The sequence below is a fragment of the Xiphophorus maculatus genome, chromosome 20 (genome assembly GCF_002775205.1).
Source record: "Xiphophorus maculatus strain JP 163 A chromosome 20, X_maculatus-5.0-male, whole genome shotgun sequence".
NCBI classification, from domain to species: domain Eukaryota; kingdom Metazoa; phylum Chordata; class Actinopteri; order Cyprinodontiformes; family Poeciliidae; genus Xiphophorus; species Xiphophorus maculatus.
In genome coordinates, this window is record NC_036462.1 from 18,727,268 (window position 1) to 18,754,856 (window position 27,589).

At 37.6% G+C, this 27,589-nt stretch overlaps 1 protein-coding gene across 1 annotated transcript; it reads right to left on the reverse strand.

The window, feature by feature from the left end:
• On the reverse strand, positions 1-27,281 carry dstyk (dual serine/threonine and tyrosine protein kinase). The gene is made up of 14 exons (XM_005799802.3): positions 26,039-27,281; positions 21,404-21,813; positions 13,563-14,063; positions 13,228-13,423; positions 10,186-10,424; positions 8,963-9,046; positions 8,687-8,863; positions 5,715-5,844; positions 3,989-4,145; positions 2,588-2,720; positions 2,388-2,501; positions 1,345-1,459; positions 1,026-1,160; positions 1-563 (listed from the first exon to the last, which is right to left on the reverse strand). The coding sequence occupies exons 1-14, from the start codon at positions 26,235-26,237 to the stop codon at positions 376-378; spliced, it is 2,778 nt and encodes a 925-aa protein (XP_005799859.1). The 5' UTR covers positions 26,238-27,281; the 3' UTR covers positions 1-375.
• Positions 27,282-27,589: the final 308 nt, after the last annotated feature.

The following is a 27,589-nucleotide window of genomic DNA, read 5'->3' on the forward strand; positions in this document are numbered from 1 at the left end:
TTTTGTTGTAACAGCTCATTTTATTTAAAAAAAGATGTTTTTGAATAGATGCAGACAGTTTAAATACAATCTAAAATTAATCTTACACATATTTTTTGTAATACTGGGAACAAACTACTTTTTAAAACAATTTGCATCTAGTAGCATTTCAATGTTGAAGTAGCAATTAGCACTGTAGCTACAATGAGAAAAGCATAGTGTGGAGTTTGTATACAAATACACGAACAATAAAACACACACGTTTGCATACTCTTGGTTTCCATCAGCTCCTCATAAATAATGCAAATCCACCACCGGTGAGGCGACTTTTCATTGGTCCGTTCAGCTCTGCTTCTCATAAATACAACAAAAATCAGGTTTCTGTCTGGAGTGTTTTCAGTTTGAGTCCTCCAGGCTGCTGCTTTTCTGCTCTGAGCTGCAGTCGCAGAGTCGATGCATGATGCTTTGCAGGCTGGGCTGCACGATGCCGAGCAGCGGTCTGAGGGAAGGGTCCCCGTTCCAGCAAGCCTCCATCAGCTGCCAGCACTCTTCGTCGAAAGTGGGAACCCGCTCCGGTCTGGAGCCTGAAACGAAGGACGTACAGGGAATCAATCACCTATAGTCAGAAACTAAACGACAATCTGACTGATCCAGAACGATCCTGAATGATCCTCTGACCATAAGAACAATCCAGCTGTTGTCCTGCTGAATCTCCAGCAGGTGGCAGTACAGGCTGTATTCTGAATTGTCCAGATTAGAAAGAACATATTTACAGACAAAGATTTCTTTTTAAATCTTAAATGAAAAATGTATATAATTTTTGCTTCATTACTGCTGTGAGTGTGTTGCCTTTATCTGAGCCTTTGTACCAGTTCATAATTAATCCATTACTAAGTGAATTGATGATTATTTCAATAATCAAGTCGTCATGATTACCTTGAAAAGTCATTTTAGCTCTAAAAGAGTTCGCCTTACTTGTTGCTTGTCAACAAAAACAGACACAAACCAGAATAAAACTCTCTTTCCTTCATGAGCGACACCTTTACCTTTCTTGACGTTGTTCCACAGATGGTCCTTACTGGAGCATTTCTCAAAGGCTTCTGGGAGTTTCACTGAACCAGTGCAGAGATACCAGAACAAGATCCCGAAGGCGTACACGTCCACCGAGTTATCGTACTTTCCTGTTAGGAGAAAACATCTGGAATTAGGCTCGGTTTGTTCAGGTTTGTGGTTGAAATGTGACAAACGCACATTTACATCCCAGAAAAAAAACAAAAAAAACATTTCACTATTTACACTTTTATCTTCTTGTGGCTCTCTTTGGAGCTTCGCTCCGAGGTTTTGGCGTTAAAGGGACATGAATACCTGTGAAGAGCTCTGGAGCCATGTGGATGGGAGTCCCAACGATGCTGCCGGACATCATGGCCTCTGGTTTGCAAAAACCCAGATCAGTGATCTTTGCACGATTCTGTTTGTCCAACTTAAAGAAAAACAGAGAATAAGATGGTTTAATTAAACAATTGAAAATAATTAGAGCTGCAACTAATTTGAGTAATCAATTATTCTATTGATGATTAATCGGATTTAAAAATTGCACTTATTCTGGATATTTATCAGTTAAAAACTCAAACCTCTTAATGTAATATTAACTGCACATTAAAAGATGCAAATTAAATATTCACCTTATTTTTTACATAAAGTCAACACTTTATTGCCTAAAATATCTAAAATGCAGAACAATAGTGTACGTCTCATCATTTGCTTTATACTTTGATACTTTAACCCTTTCTGCTCAGTACAATGAAGCAAAAATAGATTTAAACCAGGCTGAGCTAAAACTGTGACACTTGAGGAGTTCTGGGTAAAACATTTTTAAAGACAAAGAAGGTCTTTATTATATCTTACATCTTAGTCTGTATACTCCAGTTAACAATTAATTACTAAATTAGTTGATCATTTAAATGAGCAATCACGATTAATTGGTTTTATTGTTTCAGCCCTAAAAGTAATTATAAAATGCTTACTAAAGCAAGTTACATGACTTATAAGAGCTAATAAAAGTGATGTGAACTGAATATTATTAAGAATATAATTACCAAACAATTCAATATTGTTTGTCTCTATGTAAGACAAATGCAACTTTCTGGACTTTTTAATAGATCAGGAAATTTTGATTATGATTAATATAAATGTTACTGCAGAAACAAAAATAAAATTATTGGGAACATATCCTGAGATCAAAAATGTAACATATTTTCTCAGACTATTTTGTAACTAATGAAATTAACAACTGGTTGTCATGGCAACAAGATGGCCGTTTCAAGCTATCCACCTGTTTATGAGCCAATATGTGTCACACAGCCCACAAAAGACATAATTAGTTCACTGTTTAGTTGATTTGAACTTACCAGAACATTTTTTAGTTTAATGTCTCTGTGCACGAGGCCCTGGCTGTGCAGGAATCGGATCCCCTCCACCACATCCAGGGCGATCTGCAGCCTCTCTCTGAGCGACAAACCAGCCTGGTAAATCAAAAAGAAAAGAAAAAGAAACTCAGAGTTTCTGCTTTGTTGTTCTCAGTCAAGAGCTTACTGCATTATCAAGCGACCTTTAATCCGGTGTAGAGATCTCTGTGCAGTCGCTCCATGATAAGCAGCACGGCGATGCTGGAGCCGTCTCCGTAGGTGTGATCGATCACTGAGCCGTGCAGGTCGACCAGCCGCTCGTGCTTGGGCAGAGTCCTGCAGCAGCACACACGGCGACACGGAGAAGTGAAGAAAACAAAAAGATTCCTGTCATGTAAGCAATGAAAACCTACTCATGTTTTATCTGAAGGTGAACATTTAATTTGTTCAAAGATCTGACACCTGATGTTACTGCTAGTGATGCACTGCAAACTGAAACACGTCGACATGTCTGAACCAACGTCAGAAACAGTTTTCCCACTAAAGGGTGTGGTTCAGCCTCCAGAACAAAACTAACACCAGCACCAACAAAACAGGTCATTTGACATTTCTCACATCATCCTGCATGCAGCTGAAAGCAGACATTAAACGTTTTCATGACCTAAAACGGTAGCAAAGGTTTACTCTGGTTTTACTGTGTTAAAATAAAAATGCAACTTAACCACAAAATTGTGCAAATTGAAATTACAGAAATAAATTTGCTTCGTGGAAACACGGCAATTTAAAAAAAACTTTAATAGAAAGTTTTGGCTCTAGGATGAGGTGGTTTTTTCAGCCGCATCAAAACATTTTTTTTGCATCACTTCAGTCACATAATCTACAGTCGGATGTTGCCACTGGCACAAACCAGGGAGTAGACAACAGGAAGTGGTAAGAGGAAGATGTCTTTTGTTTCTGTTTTTCAGACATTGCGGCTTGAATAAAGCGTCGACATCTGATGGCTGATGAGCGCTAGCATCACGGCTGAATTATGAATATATTTCATGTAACTGTCAAGCTACTAACATGATTTTAATTTAATTTATTCAATGGAAACAGCAGAATTGTGAAATTGTGGTTTTTCAACATTAGCAGAGTTTAGACCAGTGGTGCCCAAGGTGCGGTCCGGAGGCCATTTGTGGCCTTTTGCAGGATTTTGTGCGGCTGATGCAAATCGACACTTTTTCCATGTTTAGAGCATTTTTTTTATAGAAACTTTTAAATAAACATCTCAAACATTGACCCACTTTTCATAAACACAAAGCATTCAGTCCAAAAAAGGAAATAATCAACCCCCAAAAAAGTGAGAAACATGTCCTACAAAACGTTGCAAAACGTTTTCTATGTTTTGTATCTACAATGATTTAAATTGTTACTTTAATTTATTTTTGAGCAGATAACTTTTTTAAAAAGCACAAAAAGTTTGATTTAAAATACTTTTCATGGCCTCCAAGTGCTTTCAACATAGTGATTTTGTCTCTACCACTGATTTAGACAAAGACTTGTGCATATTTGTAATGAAAACGCAGCTACTGTGGCTCTGATGCTTATTTATTGTAGCTCACCTGGTGTAGTGAAACTCTAAAGCCAAGTCGTTCCAGTGTTTGTCGTCAGGAGGAATCACAGACTTCAGGGCACATGGGTAATGTCCTCCCCAGTTGTCACACAGGTACACCACTCCATACTGGCCTCGGCCCAGTTCCCGGCCAAGCTTAGGCTTGCCTGCGAGAAAACATAAGTCATGAACTCTGGTACTGATAATAGACAATAAACGTGTGTATATTTGTAAAGCGGCAGGATAACTTGAGCAATCCACACCCAGCAGTGGTATGTTTGCAATATGAAGAGAAGAATAGCAGCCAATTATTAATCTGTGCCACTAGTTGCCGCACAGGCTGTTATCAGTAGGACAGGAACTGTAAATAGTGAGACTGTGTTACATTCCTGGTGGAAACAAATATCCAGACTTACTCAGGAAGTAAAACAGGGTGAAGCTAAAGTTAAACAGCTGCTTCTTTAAATAAAAAGTGGGAAAAAACTAATTTCTTTTCCATTTTCTGAATGGATTTGTACACTGTAAATTCCCACAGTAAGATTCAACGTTTCCTCAACACTTCAGGGTTTTAGCTTTTGATCCGTCAGATTATAGAATCAAACATGAACTGGATGAGATGTTTATCATGAAGAATTTTCTTCAAAAAACAAAACATGATCTGGTTTCTGCACCAGCTTAAGGAAGCAGCATTATGTGTTCTCCAGGAACGTAGAGCCATTTTATAGCACAATCAAGTAACTATTTTACCTTAAATTGTTATATACACATTTTTGGAAAAAGATTTCACTTCCACTGCACTGAACCCCATTGAAAACCTCCTAGTTTTTCCACCAAATATTGATTTCTGAACTCTTCCTGAGTTAAAACATAAATATTGTTGTTTCTAAAAGAATATGAACTTGTTTTCTTTCCGTCATTTGACGTCTGAAAGCGCTGCATATTTTTGGTTATTTTTACAATTTTTGCTTGGAATTTCAGAGTCATGTTGTCAGTAGTTCATAAAATAAAAGAGCAATGTTCATTTTACTCAAACATATATCTATAAAAAGTAAAATCAGAAAAATGTATCCTTTTAAGTGGTATCTTTATTTTTTCCAGAGTTCTCTCTGTATATATATAATATCAAAAATATATGACTTTGCAAATTAACACCTTGAAATTGGGCCTCTGTCTCTTTAAAAACTGCTGCTTTTTCTGACTCTGGCTTCAGGAAGTCATCACAACATGGCTCCTCTATTAACCCTTTAACAACGTACTGACCAGCGTTTAACTAAAAAGCGGCTCCTATAACAGGAGTGCAGCTCCATCAGGTGTTTGCTAATTGCTGCTGGCTAGTCTGTAGGAGATGTGGGAAAGGGAGACGCTCAGAAGATTGGAAACTCCAGCTCTGAAGAGGAGACGCGCCTTCAGTCCCTCCAGGCATTTTGCACAGCTGATTGGTTGCCATGGAGATTGAAGGTTTTCTCAAACATGCATGAAAGAATCAAGGCAACACTCCAGGCATGTTTTTGATGAGGGAACATTACAACATAATGTAAAGTTGATTTTACAAAACACTGTACTGCACTTGACACCACGACTTTGCATGTTAACACACTGCTCCTCTGCGGTTCTCACTTTGTTTACATTCTGTGGTTTAACACTGCAGTCCAGCTATTAACGCTGAGCTTCATCTGAAGAGAGTTTTACAGGATTCGGCGTGAACAATGAGAGCGGTTGGTTCGCCGGTGACTCACCGTGCAGCAGCACGTCCCTCAGGGAGCGGCTCTCTAAAGACAGCCGGGCCAGTCGCGGGGCGTGGTCCTTCCTCACACGCAGCCACAGGTCCTCAGTGCGCTCCAGACGGCCCGTGTGACCTTCCTCCAGCTGCAAACACACAAACAGAGAAAACATAAACTCCTCCTGTTCAACATCTCTTCTGGTTAATTCAAAATATCTTCTGTAAAACCTTCAATTTGTTGTAACATTTTTCTTATAACATCAATATTTCTGGTAATTTCTGAAAAAACAAAACCGGATAAATCCCTCCATCCCCTATTATTATATTACATATTATTTTTATTTATTGTTATTAATAAAAACACTGTATAATTCAGATACAAGATAACATGTTACAATATGCATAACTAAGTAATATATACAAGCTTAATATTTGCTTTTAATACAACAGTAAAGGTAGGATGCAAAAACCTTAAGACTTTTCAGGAATTGGATGAAGCCACAAAGTTTCACATAATTTAAAGATAAATAAGAGCTGCAGCTTCTGTGCATGTGACAAAAACAAAAATACATTTTGTCTGTCACTTAATTTTTTCTGCCTTTCTCTAAACGGGATTATTGTTAGATATACAAAGTTTTAACAACTTTCTATTTAGGCTGTTCTCAGGGACTAAAGGTCACTGCCTCTGACCTCTGAGGTTGTAATTATTCAGACTGCTGAGGTCCTGAAGTTCACCAGTTACTTCCTAATAAATATATTTATAAACAGAGTGTGACAGTAAATAAATGTCCTTGGGCTGTGCGTAAACATTTTGGTCTGCAGCTGCAAGATTTTTCTCACAGCAGAGCTTTCAGTGTGTTTGGATATCGAACACATTCAAAGTAAATAAAATTGATTTAAAACCTCCCCTGTTGTCTTTTTCAACTTTCTGAATTTATAAAAAGACAAAACGGTGCCGGACATTAAAGACAGATAAGGTACTATAAAAGCAAATGGACGCAGCAAAATAAATTAATAAAATTCTGTGGTCCAAAGGAACTAAAGGTAAACGACAATATTAAGTTTTGTAGATGTAAATATAAGTAAAGGGTTAGTAATAAGGAAAAAAACTGCAAGTTTCAATTTTGGAGATGCTTTTTGCAGTGGCTAAAAAAACAAAAAATTACTTTAGAAAACCTTTCCGTCTGTAAATCCATAATTAAAAAGAAAGAAAGAAAGAAAAATTGAGCTACTCTGGATAAGACTGGTTCTGATCAAGGATTATTTTAAATGTCAATGTTAACCAACTAAAGTAAAATCTCATATTTTGTGATACTAAAGTTGGATTTCTGAGTTTAATAATCATGTTACTCACTTTAAAAAAAAAAAAAAACAATCACAAATGACCAAAAATAACTTTAAAAAACTGTCTTATATATAATTCATATTCAATAATTCATATTTTTGAGTTGAGCTGAATTCAAAGTCTAAATAGATAGAAACAATAAAAACAGATGACAGTTTTTGTGTGGGTTAAAATCACTCTGGAAGCCCAAGAAGTGCCTTGGTGGGTAAAAAAAAATAATTCAAATATTAAATCTTCAAAAACAGAACTCTTGAATAATTAATAACTATATTAGCACTAAACAAGCAAATTATTCTGAATAGTAACGATTATATGCAACCAAAACCAACCAAATAATAAATGAAAACAATAAAATATGGATAAAGACTAACAGACGTAAAACAATCTAAAAAAAAAAAGCTACAGAGATAAAAATATGTAGCTTCACTTTGAGTACAGCTTTACTACTACATAGTAAAAATAGAAATCTTGTTTAGAAATTGTTTATGTGGGAAGGTGAAATATTATAGCTAAAGCAGAGCAAAAACAAAAAGCTGAACTAGACTTTAACATCATAGGCTTTCTAGAACTACTTATTCAACACCTGCAGCATTTGCTCTATTTTACTTTCATTTGCAGCTACAATCCTTCTTTAATGCAAAGCCACGCTGAGAGAAGACAGCAGGAGTTTATCTCTGCAGGTCATGGAAGCTCAGCTTGTTCTCCAAGCGGCGCTGTGACAGACTGCTGACGTAATTTTCATCGTTGAATGTAATTAATGCAATTATACCCTCTGAAACATTTCCAAAGCCTCAATCCGCATCGCTGCGTGTATAAGATGGTTATGTTGATTGTGATTAGTTTTACTGCACCTCAGATAAACAATTAGCGAGTATGAAGATGTAGGCAGCAACGTGAGCCTTGTGATTATTATTAAAATAAGATGATTTGGTGAGGAGGAGGATGAGAGAAAGAATGCAGGTCCATTTCTGAGCGTCAAAGACAATAAGAATAAAAAACAAATGGACTCGGTGACTCTGCCAGGCTGATGCAGAGAGTTCACAGGCTACTAACTGGCTGCAGATCAATGCTACAGTAAATTATCTGAGTAATGCAAGTTTATTAGCTGAGCAATGTGTTTATGAAAACAAGTAGGAAAAACATGAATAAGAGAAAAAACCCAGCACTCAGGTGGAGAACAGCTGTTCTAGTGTCATTATGATCTGTTCAATTATTCATATGAATCAATTATGAAGTCTTTGTAAACAAAATTGTCAAAAAAGAGCTAGTTGAGACCAAAGAACCTGACTGGAGACTTTTATCATCTGGTTTTTGGTAGCAAAAAAGAAAAACGATAAATCATGCAAATGGAAATTATTGAGATTATTTCAATTTATAATGCAATTAATTGGTTTATTGCGACAGGCCTGATGTCAACCACACCGTTTATTGCAGAATTGGTGAAATAATAATGGTTAATGTGTTTTATTGCCTTTCTCAGTTAAATTGAATTGTTGGATGAAAACAAAAGTGTTCAGGGAATATGATGAGCATATTTTTCCAATTTATTTGAACTTTCAATGTGCTTCAAAAATGACCTCAGTCAGATGAATTTAGCGTTCCCTGAAGATGGTAAGAGTTATGGGAGAGGAGACGGCTCTAACCTGGCGTAAAGACGCTGCGAAGGCCTCGTGGGAACTGTTCAACCGGGTTCTGAACTGGGAGCAGATGCTCCGGGCCAGTTTGGCAGCACTCAGACTTTCTATCGCATCCTGGGCGACTTTCCGCTTCCACTCTGGTGTGATGGCAGGAGGGTTCACCAACGTTATCCGGTGGATTATCTAACAAAGACAATGATGTAAAACATAAAAATATACATATATAAACAATAAGTTCAGAGTTTACTAAGGTTTTCTTTAAGAGATCTCTTGAGTCCTCACCTGTTTGATTTGCTCCCAGACCAGTTTAGTCACAGAGGATCCTGAATGAAAGGTGACCTCCACATGATAGGCAGCATTAAGTAACTAGAGCCAGAGCCAGAAAGGAGGAACCGGATTAAAAGTCACACCTAAAAGCTAAGTGTCATCTAATAATCCAGACTGTTGTTTTGATGAAGCACAAATCTGGAATAAACTTCCATAAAACTGTAAAACTGCTGAAACGTTTTGTTTGTTTTTTAAAAAAAATCAAGGTTAAAATCTGACATATTTGAGTCGCTTTTGACTAGTAGTAAGTAGAACATTAACTACTATATTTTATGTAAATTTACTTGATGATTCTGATGGCATTTGAGAAAATGTGATGTTTATTGCTGTTTCATAATTGATTACTTTGTTATGTTTTTATGGTGTTAAGCACTTTGAACTGTCTTGTTGATTAAATGTGCTACGAATAGATTTGACAGACTAATACTTATCACTTTGAAAAGTATTAAATGTTCACATTGTTATGTTACAACCACCAAACCAACCAAGTCATGCATATTTGTAAAGAGGAAGGAAAATAGACGGCCTTAATTTCTTTTCCCACAAATTTCCACCTTTCTAAAATAATGGTCGAAGTCATTTTTGGCCAAAAGATGATTTAGGAAAAAATAAAAAAATAAAAATCACTTTTGGCAAAAATGAATTTAAGCCATTATTTTAGGAAGGTAACAAAATAAAAACTTTGAAAAGTGCAGTTAACACTTTGTAGTTGTAGTTTCTCTGTTATTGTCCGTCTTTGCTCATCTAGAGAGTGAAATGATCTCTGGGACTCTTCAGACAGAGCTGTTAATGCGTATTTTCACTTTAAATCCAAATACAATGCTGCTGGCTGCAGCCCCAACTCAACGTTTACACTGCACATTGAAAAGCAGAAGTGGAGCCTCCTCATTTGTCAGATTCCAGAAAACATTAACTTATTGCAACAAAACGTCTGAGAGTTTTTTTCAACACTCTGGCTGTATTCAGAAGCAGATGAAACCCGAGTGGAAGTATAAAAACGTGCAAAACATGAATATTGTGTAATAATCATCTTAAGTCTTTTGCAGCTTCTAACAGGTCGACTTGCAGGACTAAATATAAACTGTGCAGTAGAAGATCATGAAGTTATGTAAAATAATTTTCACTTCTCAGCAGCGCTATAAATCATGCTCCACTGTTCATTATAAGCTCCTCCCCACCTGTTTTAGATGCTCAGAGGTAACATTGTGCGCAGAGGAATCAAAATTGGACTTCTCCAGACTTTCGAGGCATCGCTCCAGAGTTCCCACAAAGCTCTCCCTCAGATAGTCCACAGAGCTGATCAGCTTATTCGCCACCGCCTGATTCAAACGCAGCACGATCAGCTCCTGGATCAAGTGGATGCAGGACGTTATTTCCTTTGACGTAACAGGCTCTCCATTGGTCGTTACAATGATGTCTGTAGATAAAAGAAAAGTCTGTAAGATAATGTGTCACGTGTGTGCACTATTAGCACAAACAAATATGGATGTCATGAGCTGCTATGTTTTTTTTGTGATCCTGAACACAGGTGTTCAAGAATGCTCCAAAATTTACAGAGTGCAAAGCTGATGGACACATTTTTAGGAATAGGCTGTTGCTGAAATGTCTTTTTCTTTTGTTTCCTATGTTTTGTTTATTTTTCATTGCAATACCAGTGAGCAAGATCACAAAATCCAGCAATTTTTTACTGAAAAACAAACATGGCCACACAAATTTAATGAATATTTTGATGATGTGCTGAAGGGTTAGTGTTGGAAAGAGTCTGAGATTCTTAAAGAGACAGAGGCCTCTTTAAGGAGCCTCTGTCTAATTTCTTTTAAGCTGTTTTTGATATGTACAGCATTTTTATAGCTCCAGGTAATACAGTTACTTGATTGTGCTACTAAATGGAATTATGTGTGTGAAAAATGCATAAAAATTAAGAATACAGCAATGGAAGATTTCTGCACATGGTTGCTTTTGCTCATGTTTTTCACATATCACAAAAAGAATTTGTGATATGTGTAACAAGATTACTGAAAATTTAAAAAGTATTTGTTTATCTGAGAGATTAAAACTAAGCTCTTCATTAAGGAGTTCAAAACTAAAACATTAAATATCTATCAAATCTGTTCTAAATTGCCTCCAGTGGTCATATGTACACTATATTTCATGTTGCACTACAATATTAAACGCTGGTGCAAACTAAGAAACTTTAGAGATTACAAACAATTATATACAAGTATGTTTTTTAAGAATCTTATTTAATTTAGGAAATAATAATCCAAATACAAATAATCAGACACAACTTATGTTGTTTTGTGGCCATAACCCAGTTTTCTTTGTTGTTAACCTTTCACATTGGCAGCCAGTCATAACTAGTGATGTGTTAACTAAGACAAGAAATAACACTGATCAGGCATAATCATGGAAATAAAGCAAAAATGAGAAAATTTTAGAAAGAAAATGTTCATCACACACCCAACCACTGATTTGCTGTAAGTATTTGTTTTCCATTTACAGAGTTTAAAGGTAGGCCTATAAATTAGTGCTGCTGAAGTGAGTAAATGGATTTTAATATGGTGTAAAATCTCAACAGGGTTTCACTTCATAAAAAGTGCAGAACAGAAATCCTGTCTTGAACATTCCCAGAGGGATTCCTGGCATCGGTCGACAGAATGGTCCTTTTCCAGCTACTTAACAGTTCAGCCAAACTTTTAGGACAAATTGCAAAACCCAGCCAGTTCTGCCCCTTTGGATCAAAACAGAGTCTCAGCTCAATAAAATGGCCTCAAGCCTTTTAGGCTCATTACTGGAAACTTCAGTTCAATGGAGAAAACGGAGAAGCTTCTTTTGTTTTTCTCTCAAACAAATTATAAATCAGTTTCACAAAATAAAGGAAAGGATCGATAAATCATAAACGGTCTGAATTAGTCTTTAAAGATGGTAAAGATATAAAAGAAAAAGACTAAAATAGGAGACATTTGTTCTGTTTTTATGTGATTATTGAACAGTAAAAGGAAAAGAATTAACACAAAGCATATTTCTAACTTTAAACAACTGAACTTGTAAATATGAAAACACTGATATTTGACAGAAAAGCCTCTCCTGTATCTTCATAGATTGAAGTAAAGCTCTGAAAGTGCAATTAATAAAAATGATCTGTCAGCTCAAAACAAACAAGCTTTTTCTCATTCCAGCTGCTTTTCATCCACGTTTTATGATCTGCCCAGATTCTCAACAGGAAAAAGCCACTAAAACCAGACAGATGCCAGCGAAAGACTAATCGTGAGTCATAAAATTTAATCCTAATATTTAATTGGCCAATTAGTGGGTCAGTCCTCCACAAACTCAGATTACTCAAGCTATGTCCAGACTTATGTATTTTACTTCAGAGCTGAAACAATAAATCGGATTAATTGTGATTAATTGGCTATTGAAATAATTGCCAACTAATTTAGGAATTAGCTGATGATTCTCTAGTTAAACAATTAATTGTTTACAAGAGAATACAGACTCCAAAAAAGGCCATTTGCTGAAAGAACACCTTGAGAGCAGATACTAAGCAAAAACTACAAAAAATTATATACATTTTGCCTTTAAATATAGTCTACATATATAGTCTACTTCTCAAGTCACATTTTTAGCTTCATCTGGTTAAAAAAAAAAATCCAATCAAATCAATTAGCTAATGGAAAAAATAAAGATATCAGCGCTACACTGTATTGATGTTAAGTTGTGTAGAAAGGGCTGAGCGTTTCACATTTTGATGTTGGAAGTATTTTTTTGTAGGTGTAGATTTATCCTTTGCTACAAATGATTAAGCAGTCACTCAAGGAATGCTATGTTGCATTTTAGAAAATAAAATGTTTATTTTGCAATTTAAAAGCACAATTATTTTTGTTTATTTGGATTTTCTTATTCGTTTCAAATATTGTATAAAATAAGCTCAAATGATTAAATGAAATATCTGCAGAATGAGATATTTTTTTTGTACAATTACTAGATTAATCTTCAAAATAATAGATTAGTAAAATAACTGTTGCGAGTCATAAAATGTAATGCCAATGTTTAATTTACTGACTATTTAGTAAGTCAACCCTGCAGAAGGTCATTTATAGATTACCCAGGCTGCATCCAGACTGCATCATGTTATTTATGCTGCCCAAACTCCAGAAAGCTGAAAGAAACCCTTTCAGCAGTCCGAGGTTCATTAGTGTCCAGTGTGCCGCCTCACTAACCTGTAAACTCCAGATTGGCTGCATCCTCCAGCAACTGCTCCTTCATGCTGCTGAGGGTCTCCACGATCATCTCCTTCATCTCCTCCTGCTTTCGGTTTGCGATGGCCATCAGAGAGCTGAAGAGTTCACCCTCTTTCTCACGAGTGTACTCCAGCCTGCGGGGAGTTATCTGCAGGTCCCTCTGCATGTCGAAGGCCTGCAGGGTAGCGATGCAAAGACGACAAAGGTCTGTTAGTGTTTGTGCTATGAGACTGCAAGGGGTCAAAATACTCTGGCAGCAAATAGGTCACGGATTGACGACAGCAAACCAGCGCTAGGATGCGTCATCTTCTGACCTGGTTGATGAAAAGGTCAAGACATCGACAGTGAAGCCCATTAAGCAGGTTGGCTGCTTCTACTTGTTGGTTCTGGAGAACTTGGCGAGCGAACGGCACCAGCAGCCGATGCAGCCTTTCGAAAGATTCTACCAGCATGCTCTGGGGCTTAGCCCCTGGGGCGGAAGTCTGCGTAGGGGCTCCACAGGAACAGTGTCCGGTCTGAGTGTTCAGGAAGCCGAGCGAGAGCAGCTGCTTGTGGAGGATGCTTTTCTCCCTCTCCTTCTCCGCCCGGCAGCCGGATTCTGGGGAGGCCGTTAGCGTGGAATCAGGGATGCGGAGAAAACAAATGGGAAACGAGAGCAGCTCTTTGACCTTCCGCAGGTCGGCCACCTGCTCCGAGCTGAGAGAGTCCTGGTTGATGGCGTAGAGGATGACAGTTACGACGTTGCGAGTACAGTCTTCCAGGGCCTCTTCTATGGGCTGGACGCTCGGACAGGGGACCACCATGACCTTTGTTTCCTAAAGAGAAACAGGAATATTTAAGATTCAAGCCACTTCGCTTCTTTTCACCTCAAAATTCACAGGTTTCACCGTTTATTTTTGAGATTTTTGTGGTACGCCAACAGTTGCTATTTTGTAAATAGGATTTATAGCTGCAGACATGTGGAGCATGTCTCTAACTTTACACACTGAGATACAACATTTATGCATACTCTACTTTCCATTCTGCAAAAGAGGAGCCTGGCCATTGTCTTATTATGCAATTCCACTCAAGTAATTGTTAACTTGAGTACAGAGACTAAAAGAAAAAACAAGCAGAAAGAAGCAGTAATTAAGCCAAAACTTTAAATATATATATACTGTATATAGATCTTGAATTTAATATAAAAAAATTTTGTCTGCAAATAAGTTCTGCCCAGAACTCTTCAAGTAGCATAGTTTTAGCTTCACCTTGTTCAAATTCTGTAAAAAAAAAAAATAAAAGACATCCTATTAAACATCTTTGCAATGCAATTATTAATTGGTTAATTAAAAAAAAATTGTCAACAGATTAGACCTTCACTGGATTTATGTTAGGTCAAACAGAAAGGATTGAAATTTTCACATATTTATAAGTATTTGTTAGCCGAATATGCATCTTTTGATAGAGAAGATCAAGCATTCGCTAAAGGAATGCTGTGTTACTGCATGTAAGGCAATAAAATGTTTATTTTTTCATTTGGAAAGGAATTTGTTTAACTGTATATTATAATGCATTTTTATATTGTATAAATAAAAAAAGACTTGAAATGTGCAATTTTTTAAAATCCATCAGACTGATAGATTAATAATTAACTAAAACAATCGTTAGCTGCTGCCCTACTTCCACTCCATATTAGGAAGGTTAAAAGATAATTTTGTTCCTACATCAGTTTACAATCAAATGAATTTTGCATTTTCAGAATAAACAAAGCACCGCTGTTTCTCATTGTGCGACACCTGTCGCACAATGATGAGTAAATAAACATTTGGCCGAGTGTCTTTGTTTTTCAAATTGGTCTGATTTATCTGGTTAACTTGTTGTCGCCTCATCAGATATATTGAACTGCTAGCGTTGTATTCGAGAATCTGATTACAATCAGCCGCACGGCCAAGACAACACAAGACTTTACGTCTCTATTTACAAGGCAAACATGTATCTACCCATCATGCACTTTGAACTTCAGAAAGCCAATTAAAACCATTTATAGTTTGATCACTGATCATAAAAATGTTCCTCATGCATCGTGTTCTCAGGTAGAAGGCTGTAATTCATCCCTGACAAATATAATCTAATACACAAGAAAATTATGATATATAACACAACTACTACTAAAATTAATGTCACACTGATGCTAAAGTTAAATTGAATAATCATTCAATCGTTGTCTACTAGGTAGCAATTGTGAAGGTTACAAACTTTTATTTTACTTTAAAAAGTAAATTAAAGTTCAAAATGCTGTTCCCGTGTTTCCCTCTAAAACACAAAAATCTAACATTTCTGTAGCCAGAGCCTAGAAGGGATGCAGTTATGTGAATGCAATGTATCTATAGTACATCACTGAGTCACAAGAAGAACTGAAAATATTGGTTTTATTACTGTGGTAAACAGTCCTCAACGTCCCAAAAGACAGACAATAAAACTTAGCTTTAAATCTGAGTATTGTTTTACATATGTACTAAAAAATTGGTCCCTTTCTACACTTGTCCAAATATTCTAAAACTATTTCAAGTCATGAAAACTTCCTGGTCAACAAGAACAAATTTAACTGATTCTTAGTGCTGCAAAGTCATGGAAACTTTTAGTGTTGGAAACTTTCCATTTGAAATACCGTATAACTGGAATTTAAGGGAATAAAAAAGTCCACATTTAATTCTTGAGTAAAACAATTAAATTTCATGCAAGTACACTTGATATCCATGCAATTTTTCAATCACATGCAAGCATATAGCGCATTAATTACTGCATACTGCAGGGCGACATGCGCCACACCCCCCACATGCACATGCATTTCTCCATCACATGCACTGATTATTTCTAGAACCTGGAGAACTGAGGCCACATTTTTCAGTCCACACCACAAGAGTAACAATGCATAAAATGAGAATTACATGATCTAACTTGCATTAAAAAAGTAAATTTTGGTAATATTTGATAAATATAATATATAAGATATACATCAATTAAACAGGCACACAATCGAATGACTGTTTTACTATAACAAAATAAAACGTTAATATTTGTACATTTATATGTGAGAAATTTCCAGTCAGTTACTATGAATGTAACGTATAGTTGCCAGTATATATATATATATATATATATATATATATATGTTTGATGCTTTTCTATTCAATCAGCCTCCATTGCAGGTCAACTCTATGCCTTGTGAGAAAATTGATACAACAGCCATTGTACTGATCAGCAAAGGTCACCACCAGGCCAGGAATCGAACCCGCAACAGCCGCACCGAGGACCAAGGCCTCCATATGTGAGCCGTGCTCAACCCCTGCGCCATCACACCACACAAACACATTTTTAATCAGTCCTCTTAGCACAACCTCCTCAGATCATCCAAAAAAACTATGTTTCTTAGACAATCTTCAGTTTCCTGGAAAAGAGCACCATATTTTATTAAAAATTTCATGTTATTTTCATGATCAACTCTAAAAGTTCCCAGGGCTTTTGTAAAGGAAAGGCTTATTCATTTTTTATTTCACACCACGTCCACCTGAGCTGGTTTTTACAAAAAGTACTCATTTTGACATAAATAAAAGCACAATCCACTCCGCCCCATTGAGGATGACTTTGTCTGTTCATATCATACAAGCTGGTCCACTGAAACCACGTGCCATGTGAGCTTTGAGCTTACACTGTTGTGACTGTGAACTAAAAGGAGTTTGGCTAATAATTTATAGACATCGCCTGAGGGGATTTCCTTGACAAACATGAGATCGTATTCAGGGCTTCCCCCAGAAAACCTGCTAATCCCAGTGGAAGGGGCACTAGGACATCATTTAGCAGTAAAAAGTTGTTCAAAAATAAGACTAGCTAATTTCACATTAAACATACAACCATAGAGCTCTAAAAAAAGCCAAACATAAAGATACATAAATAAAATACTTACTAAAAGTTTTCTTTGTTTAGTAATGACTGGTAAAGTATTTTGATTAGCTAGATGTGGTTGGTTATTTGTCCAAGCGAACGCAGTATTTGCAGGGAATATTGGATGGAAAAGACCTGTCTGTGATCGGTGGTGGAATGGTTTATTTACATTAACTCAATCAATTTTGAACTGCAGAGGCAAGCGAGTGTGAGGTATAAACACATACACCGCACATTCTTTAGTCAGAATATGTGCTAACATCAGTCTCATTATGTGCTCAACAGGAACTTCATGTTAAATTATATTTGCAGTTCACCTGGAGCGTTGAGGCTTTTATTTTTTAACTTGAAGCCTACTTTGATGCAGTGCTCTCCGAACAGAAAGGCGGCTGGGAAAACCCTGCATATTATGTCTGATCACTGAAATAACATTGACTACGATAAATCATACTTAGGTCACTAATGTGTTTTTTCCATCCTTGCAATTTCTACATCACTTCTCCTGAGCTTTCTCATGTTTGTTGCTAAAAGTTTTAGCAGCTGTTCGCATCACACACAGTAAAAGTCCCTCCTAGTGGCCAAATATACCAATGTTTGTGAAAAACCAACAAACATTGGACATTATTTTAATATTGTTTGATGAAAAATTAAACATTTCAGACCAGTATAAGCCAAAAAATTAGAACATCTGCTTGTATCACATGTTCCTTTCTATTCTTAACACATAGCAGCACATAATTATTTGCGGTGGCCTTAGGAATGTTTCTGATGGAGGAGGAAAAAAAGAATGACACAAATAAAGAGATTTTCTTAAGCCTTGATAAATAACATTAGCAAAAATAGACTTGCAGATGGTCTGAAAGAGAAAGCATGAAAAAGAGGAGAGAAATAGGGATGACCAACCACATAACAAAGGAGACAGTCAGTCCCGTCTCCAAGAAACAAGAGGCGAGTCGGCCTGGCCAGTCTCTTTGGAACAAAGATAGCCTGCAAACTTTTGTTTATGGCAAGTTGAAGTCAGTACAGTGTTTGAATTGCCTTCATGTAACCCCGTTTCTAATAGCAACTCATCAAAATAATGTCTGAATGCTGATTTTAAGATAGAGTCCTGCTTTAATCTTCAAAGCCTGACAGTAACTAAGTGCTCTATGGACAACATTGCATATCTTTCCTCAACAGTGCTAACTGGGACTCAATTGTAAAACCACAACAGTCACAGTGAGTGTTGGCAGCATCCAAGTGACTCTATAAACCTGAGCAAATCTGAACAGAATAATGCTAAAAATGACTTCTATAATCTACCTGTAGTGCTGGGGTTATAGGTGACCTATAATGTTTCCTTGAACAGGTTATGATACATCTATGTGGTTTATAAAACATGTTCATAACATTTTTAAAGATCATTCCTAGTTAATAAGATTTTAGTCTGGTCAGTTCTGCCTGTTTTGAGCTCCTTTCAGAATGAGATGTTTTAGGGCGTCTTGTCACTTTAAATCCTGCTGCTTGCCACTCCCCCAACTCAACTTTTACACTTCTACACGAAAATGGCTGCAAACAGATAGAAATTATACAACCATACATGTTTAGAAAATAGAAGTGCACAACCAATAGGAATGTCACAAGTGGTTTCTGGATGCACAGCAGTCACTGTACGCAACTACAACCTTCCCATCACAAGACGATTACAGAGCCACAGTCGCCCAATATTGGAGAAACAATATTATGCTGACAGCCATTAATCCATGAGCCTTTTGGAGCAAAACAATGATCTGAAGTAAGAGCACGGATTTATCAACCAGCCAATTTAGCGTTGCTGATTTCCCCAACTTTGGGAGATCAGTGATCGGCTGATACTTAGATTTGAAGTTGATCTTATCTACCTCATCAAAGGTCTACAAATCAGCCACCGTCATCTTTTGTTCTACTGTGAGAAAGGTTTGACTGATCGATCGGCCCACCAGGTTATGTCTGGACATTTGCAGTTAACAATAGTCACCCCACCGTTACCAACTCAGAAACAATCGACCATGAAAACTGCGACCGGTGCATCCCTAATCTGAAATAGAGAAAAAAAAGAGAAGAGTACCTGCTAATGTCACAACCAGTAGATCACCTAATATGATCTATTAAATCTTTTGTTGCTACATTTGTTAAACTACATTTAACAACTGTAGTTTGTTAAGACTATATTTAATTTAGGCCAAGCTGGGAGCCAAGAATAAACTCCAGTATGAAGGACAGCTAATTAACAAGCTGGTTCTCGTCTGCAGGGCCTTTAAAGCACAGTGCTGTGATTATAGCAGAACCGTGTGAATACCACAGCCGGCAGAGAGATTCTGCGGCTTCATTTATCTCGTGTTTAATCACAGCTTTGCCTTACCAATTCAGAGGGAACATGAACCTCAGCAGCACACTGCTTTAGCATGTGACAAACCCATGTTTGTTAATAAGAACAACCATATAGAGCAAGATCAAACTCATCCTTATGTCGTTTGAACCGTCACCGCCTAAGTGTGACACACGTTGATCTAAAGAAAAAAAGAAATAAAAAACAAAGCAAATCCATCCATGGAAATTTGAATGTTGGTGTAAAATTGTTGGTTTTGTTTTGCCAACAGATGTTTTCCTTTCATGCAGTTCTCTGTGACCTAAATGAAACTTTGTAGCCAAATGAAAACTAGGTCAAGGTCAAGACCTGGGTCATAACCTCTGGATATATCACAGTGTGCATCAAGCTTCGGTAAAAAAAAAAAAGATTTCTACTTCAGTTGTTCTGAATTAGATGTTGCTTTAGCTAAGGTTTAAAAAAAACAACCTCAAACTATTTCTTGTCAGTGCCCCAGAGTTCGAATTTTTCCAACGGCATCACAGCAAAGAGCTTGAGATCTTTTTTTTTACATTACCCAGTCATGTGAATCACACCAGACCAGTGGCATTACGTAAGGGGGCTGGGACGGACGGGTGGGTCGTCCCGCTGCACAGCTAACCCCAGCTTCTTGGGCTATGTGATGCTTGGTGAAGGATCTTGGTCTAAGCGATTAGATGCTTCATGTGTCCCACATGACAGGAGTGACTGCAATCCTTCCACTATGTCCAATGTGTTCACCCCCAAGGGATATTGTGATTTTCAGGTCACAGCGAATGAAATTGTTGCATGACTGCAACATGTCTGACTTTCCTCCCTATTCTCACACAATTATGGGTCTATTTCAACAAATGCTTGAAGCAAACAGTGAGAGCAGCTGCTAAGAAGTGCATTCCTGAACAGCAGCATAAATCAGGTAGAGTGAGGGGGAAGAAAAGCGAATGGCCCAGGAAATAATCTGCTCAGCTCTGTAATCTGTCTGTGAGCTGAGCCATGTGAGAAAAAACTAGCTTAAATAGATGAGAAAAAGCAAAGAAGAGAATCAGTTTTTATATTTGGAGGAAGAACAACCTCCCTACAAAATAAAACACAGAAGAGACGTAAATTATTTAACGTGAATAGATTAAGATGGTAAATTCTCCATGATTTGTTTAACAAGATGATAAAATAAAGACAAAGGAAACATACACGGTCAGATTAGCATCATGTGAGCATCAATATTTAAGCATGGCAAATTAATTTATGTCTGAACTTTGACTAGGCCAGTATATATACTTTGATCTAAAGTATGAATATACTTTAGATCAAAGTATAAATATATTTTGATCTAAACTAATCCTTTGCATTTCTGGTTGTATGCTTAGGAACATTGTCCTGCTGGAAGGTGGACCTCTGTCCTCATGTCCTCCAGTTTCTAACAGGTTTTCTTCCACGACTGTCCTGTTTGTACCTCCATCCATCGTCCCCATCAACTCTGACCAGCTTCCCTGTCCCAGACTGGGAAAAACATCTCCATAACAACAATATTTACCCATTTCAGTGTCCAGGGTTGGTTTCTAGCTGCATATAAAAATAGTCCCCACCATTTTGCATATCTGACATGACAACTTTGATATGATATTTTCTGATTCATTCAGAGGTCTATGAGTGATGCAGCAAATAGATAATTACCACTCCTAACAAACTCTCAAACTACGGAGCTGTAAGATGATAAGCACTTTGACCTTACTTTTTATAAGGTTAAAAGAGAAAAGAAAGTCTCAACCATCAAAACTAGCTACAATTAGTAGGATTTTGTGTCTGTGCAGTGTGTAAAGTTCAATAAATTAATGTAAAAAGCTACAGAAACCTGGAGTGGCTGCAGCCTACCTGAAGCAGAGGGTGATGCAGGGTGATTTCCAGCTCTGCTAGTCTGTGGGCTGGGTCCTCACACTCCTCGTGGATTTCCAGGTCCTCCCTGGGAACCGTATCCCAGCGACCACGGTTTGCAGCCAACTGGTGGACCAGCTCATATTGGCCGGGCAGCGCCAAGCTGAGCCGCGTCTGTCTGCCGTGAGTGAAACACAGCTTCCTCCGCTTGCAGACAATGCCGTGGACGCCGCTGCAGGCCTCTCCGGCCTCTGCACCCAGAGGCAGCAGCCGTTCCCCCAGCAGGCAGTTGAGCAGCTGGTAGCGGGCGGCGCAGTCCTGGCCGAGCACCAGGATGTACGGAGCAGCTCCCACCGTGTTGCGTAGGAACTCTTCCTCATGACTTGGGAAAGAGATGCAGCTAAGCTGGCCTGCAAAAGGATTTCACCAAATCAGAGCTGCAACTTCAATGATGCATGGTTTCCAGAAACAAATATTTATGACTGAGCTTTTTTTTCAGCAGCAATGTAAGATTAGATGAACTACTTCAGGATGCAGGGTTTCCTCTACATGTAACCGATAGTTTCGCAACGCCACTTCAAAATAAGAGCTGCCACATTTTCAGAAAAACATTTTCTTTACACTTTAAAACAGTGTAAAGCACTGTGCACTTACACCAACGATAACCAGAGTTTGAAATTAATTTAAATATCAAATAGGCTGCATCGATGGCAGTTTTCTGACTGCTTACCCTATTACCGATCTTTAAAAAGCCTGACCTGTCGATTCTGGTGTTGACAGATACTGACTTTTTTTGGTCAGAAATGTTGCTAAATATAGGAAGAAAGTTGCTGAGTTGGCAACAATGGGGTGACTATTGTTAACTGTAAACGTGCAGACATGACCTGGTGGGCCAGTCTGTCATTCAAATCTCTCTCACGACAGAGTAAAAGAGGACAGCAGTTGATTTTCAGATCTTTGCAGAGGCAGATAAAATCGATGGATAAGATCAGCTTCTCATGCCTGTATCGACCTATCGCAGATCTCCAAGATTAATCAGTGCACCTCTAATACAAAACATTAAAATTTACTTTATTTTGTAAGTCTGCAAAGCTGGCTACTGTGTACTGTGCTGCTTTCAGTAGTGAAGTAAAACTAGAGACGACGATCCGAAGGAGAGGGAGAGAAAAGGTGAAACAAAAGGTATCAAAAGAAGGTTTAGTTATATGAATTTTTAACACAAGCCTGTTAAAACGACCCATATTTTAACATATGTTGCATTTGAATGACAGTAAAATGGTTAATTAATATAGTTTGGCCTTAAAGTGTAACATTCAGAAACCTTTTGAAGGCTGCCAGTAATTAATCAGCAGTGTCATGTCACAGCCCACCACCACGGTTTAAAATAAATCCCAGATGATCTGCCACAGTGTCTTTCTCAGAATATGCTGTAGATTGCTGCTTACCACAAAAGACATCTAAATATTTTGTGTCTGATAACAGCCTCTGGCTATTAGTTCTGATCTAACCCAAAGATGAGGAGCACATTCACAGAGGAACCAATTCAGCCTCTTTCCTGTACTTTCAGGGATAATCCTGCAGGACGCTGAGTCACAGTCTCCAAGAGTTATATAACAAAAACAGGACAACAAATACCAGATTTATGTGCCGACTGCACCGAATGTTTAGCTGAACCCACATTTGCTTTAAACCAAATAAAGAAAAAGACTAAGGACAAAAATAAACCACTGTTCACATGAATCTTTAAAAAAAAAACATGAAGAGCCTTAATCCAAAAACAAAATTTTTCCCAGACAGATAAATATTCATATTTATATGACCCACCCATATGATAAAGTGAGGTTTAAAAACTAAATTATTTTTGTTCTTTTTCCGTCATCATAACCCTGTTAGACCAGGTCCAGATGAAAATCAAGAACATTTACTGCTTTTTTCCTATTATTTAACCAAATACAATTCTACTTAGTCAAAACCTCAATTTCTTCTGCAGCCAGAACCAATTAAGTGTTGACGGGAACAGCTGTAAATTAGCACAACAGAACCAACCCTCAGTATGTGCATTTATTTTGCAGATATTTACTTAAATGACAAATTAAGTGAGTACTGTCTCGATGTTAGACTGTAGAAGTTTACAAAATACAAAAAATGTTGAATTAGAGATGCACTTAACTGATACAGAGCTGTGATATCTGTAAGGTCTGATTCTTGATTTTATATTCCAAGTGTCACAAATAAAAGAGGAGAAAAAAGTTCAGCCAGTTCTTTAATAGAGCTGGAAGTTTTGAATCCCGTGGATTACAAGATTATCCCCATTCCTCAACTGTTTCATGACTTTTTTTTTACAATTCATAAAAGTGATTCAAACTGCCGATGTGCTTAGAAACAAAAAGTGCGGGAGTTACTATTTTGTGGTATTTATTAATACAAGATTTGGAGGCTAGGAGATCTAACTATTTGACTTGCAGATGACCAACTGGAGCAGATTAAGGGGTAATTGGCAGACTGATAATAAAGTTTAATAAATAAGATTTTAAACTGAACAATTGCAAGTAAGAAATTTGTTTTTTTGGGCTGGTGACCCATTCAGGTTTACCCGATGGCTGCTGGAGATAGACACCATGATGGTTGGAAGGTTTATCTGCATTTTTAAACATCTTCAGAAACAGCCAGAGAAATTGCTGCTCGTAAATTTAACTACGAGCATTGATTGATTCCTACCCATAGGATGACACACTTTGTGTCTGATTCTGAACAAATAATAGTTGTGGTTTATTACATAGTAATAACCACAGCAGTGTGTCATAGAAAATGAATACATATTGTCTGCTTAATTTCCTTTAATCGGCTCTTGCATGCAAAGTGTCTAGCAAAAGTGTAAGAAACAGATGCACCCAAAGGCCACACGATGTGGGTGAACTAAAAGCGTTCAAGCATCGCAGGTCAGCTGGCCTAAAGCAAGGTCCCCACATTTACAGAATAGACTATTTAGACAGAGTGATGTCATAAAAGCATCTAAAATTAGCCCAACATGACTCTACAAAAAACAAGACAGAAAAAATAAGTATGTTTACTTAAAATATAGTGGTAAATTTAAAGGTCTTGTATTCTACATTTTTGCTTCAAGATGAAAAATGCTACACAAAGTTATTATAATACTAAATCAACATGTGATACATTTTTGCTTCATTAGAAAAACTGTTTCTCTTTTATTTAAATTAAATGTAACCATAAATACTACAAGGCAGTAAAACCATTATATTTTATCTCACGTTATAATAATCTAATACCAGCTTAGTAATAATTATAATATGAAATTGGGTATGATCCAGTAGAGTCTAGAAGTGATAGCACAACCAAGCAGCAACATGACCACAGAGTTCAGCTTTAAGAAATCCAAACTGTGCTGAAAAGAGTCTAAAAGACGATAAAGTCTTGATTGGACCAGTCCACATAGAGTGCTTTCTTTAAATCTTGACCTGATCTCAGCTAGATTAATTGAAACACGAAAGTTGCTCTTCATACATCAACATAAAAAAAGAACAGAAACTAATTTCAGTGCTTAATCTAGTCAGCAGATAAAAACATGGATTTAGCTCTTTCCATTGAGGGCAGCTCTGTGGTCTTAATATTTTGATCAAGGTTAATCTTCAGCTTAACATTGTTCATTCAAAGCTGGGAAACAGTTTTGACCTCCTTTTAACGTCATTACTGGTCGTTTCACCTTTCCCAAAGATGTGCTACACCACGACCACACGTCCCATCTCTTGCTGCTTTCAGTTCTTGGTCTGGTTGAGCTCTGCTGGTTTCTCAGCTCCCAAACAGATTTTCTTTCATCTGAGGTTCACAGTTTGATTAAGAGGTTTAAACTTGGACCCATGTGGTCGTTCCAGCAGGGCAGTGATCCCAAAAACATAACAAAACTGGTTTTGGAATCAAAACTCCAGGTGGTCAAATAAACAGGCTGGAACCATGTTAGAAACTTGAGCAGCCTTTTTAAAGTAATTAACAGGGTTGTGAATTAAATGCAGACTAAAATATAACTATAAAAACACTGAGAAAATATAAACAGAAACGTATATATGCACCAGTAATATATATTAAAAAAACAATATTGTGCCAGACCAATTTTACCTTGAATGACTGAAAAATTATGTTTTAGTCCAAGTAAAATCAAAACAAGCAACTCCCACCATTTTTCAGTCAATAAACACATGAACAAACAAAACATATCATGATTGTTAGCTCTATGAAAAAATTAAGGTTAAGGCTTGCACACAAAAGCTGTAATGTAAGAAATTATAAAACATTTTTTTTTCTCTTTAATGGGTCTTTAGAATAAAGAAAAATTAAATCACCAGGTAAGACTTCAAAGAAAGACAGAAATGGGCAAAATCTTCAATTCAGCAAAAAATTTCAACATAATCAGTGCATTTAGTCTGCTCATGCATTCAAGAGGAAGTCTGTTTTATCACATTAATCAATGCTTTTTTCCCCCACAGCAAGCAGATCTGATCCCTCTGCACCAACAACTGGTTGGTTCCCAGTCTTTACAGGTTGCAAAGCAAACATCCTTCTTTGATTAAATGTCAATCATCGTCTTATTCAGATGGTGTGGCTGCGTGTGTTCAAGCTTACCTGCCTCCAGGAATGCTGAATCTGAGCTTATGGTTGCTGCACATGCATTGCTGTAGTTTTGCCTTATTTCTCTGAAGAACACATTGGTCTCCTTCAAGTTTTTCTTCAGCTGTATGGAGTGCTTGTTGTAGCTGCTAAATGTTCTCTGCAGTTCCCGGCCTAAAGGAGTATTTTTTTGCTGCTGTACATTTCCCTCCATGGTCGACAGGTTGAGCTGTTGTCTTTTTGGCGTGATTTGCTTTTTTTTTTGTTTGTTTGTTTGTTTGTTTTGTTTGTATGTTTTTTAAGCAGGGCCCAAATTTCGAGGGTTTTTATATTATTTTTTAAGCAGCAACGGAAGTAAACACGTCCTTTTATGTCAACAATTAGTTAGTTGTCATGCTTGTCCTCCTCATGTGGCTAAGATTATTATTAACTAATTCAACTAAATGAATAGTCGTCGATAAAATAAAAAAAAAACCTTGAACAGGAGTGTATCAACAGTAAACAGTAGCTTTAGTCTCTCAGAGAATAAGAAGTGAGCATTTGTTGTTTTACTGACGAGAGCTGCTAGCTAGCTTGACGTCGCGTGCAAAACAAATTGAGTGGAACATTGACCAAGCTAGCTTCTGTTTCATATTGTGATAAAATATATTTATATATATATATATATACTCCAGGTAAAAACGTCGGATAGTATCTAGATATTGTTTTGCTCACTTACATGATACGTGACATCTGCCCCACTTATATGCTAAGTTATATCTGTCTGCAACCTAGCTCCTCCAGATACGTTAGCGCCGCTAGCCAGAGGGCATCGCCTGCCCGTTAACAGCCTGGCCTGGCAACACAAACATCCTCTTTAACTTCACATAAACCACCCGGAGCACGGCGGTGCGGCCCCCAGTTTAAAAGACGGGGCCCAAACTCCTCTGAAGATGAACAGCCAAAGCGGGACCGCAGCGCCAGTCTTCTTCCCGATCGGGCTCTGTGTCCGTGGGAAGGGGGACCGCTTCCTAAAGTGGCCGTAGAGCAGGAATACCAGCAGACATCTTCCAGCCTGGAGAGCGACAATAACGCAACTAAACGAGGCTGGCAGCGTCAGTTGGCGGAGAAGATGAACGGCAAAGGCTGCAGTGTCGCAGGGCGAGGTGTGTCCAAACAGAACCGCATAGCTGAGCAGGACCCAGGCAGTCAAATCACAGCTAAACAGAAAGTCGAGCAGAGCGAAGTTAGGGAATAAAAGGGGCGGGACCAAATGTGACAGGGCGCGTTGCCACATGGGAAATGTAGGAAAACTGCAACTACACCTCGCTGCAGCAAACAGAAAGGGGCGGGGACGGACCCGCTGTCAGTCTCATACCTTATTTGGAAATGGGACCATTACACTCCCATTTCCCAAATGAAGGGGGCGCTATTTCCTATAAACATTATTTCCACAACTAAACGACACCAAAGGCTCTTGAAACTTTATGAGTGGTGAACACCTTTCTGAACACCGTTGACATTTAGTACATTATTTTTGCATTTCTACTGACTGGCCAATATAACTCTCTGTCTTGTCTGAGCATA

Bases quoted from the DNA above. Each gene is read 5' to 3' on its own strand.
- dstyk (XM_005799802.3), bottom strand. From the start codon at position 26,237: ATGGAGGGAAATGTACAGCAGCAAAAAAATACTCCTTTAGGCCGGGAA. The intron at 21,814-26,038 runs GTAAGCTTGAAC...ATCCTTTTGCAG, and splicing joins TTCAGCATTCCTGGAGGCAG to GCCAGCTTAGCTGCATCTCT. The intron at 564-1,025 runs GTAAAGGTGTCG...CCTTCGTTTCAG, and splicing joins GTGGAACAACGTCAAGAAAG to GCTCCAGACCGGAGCGGGTT.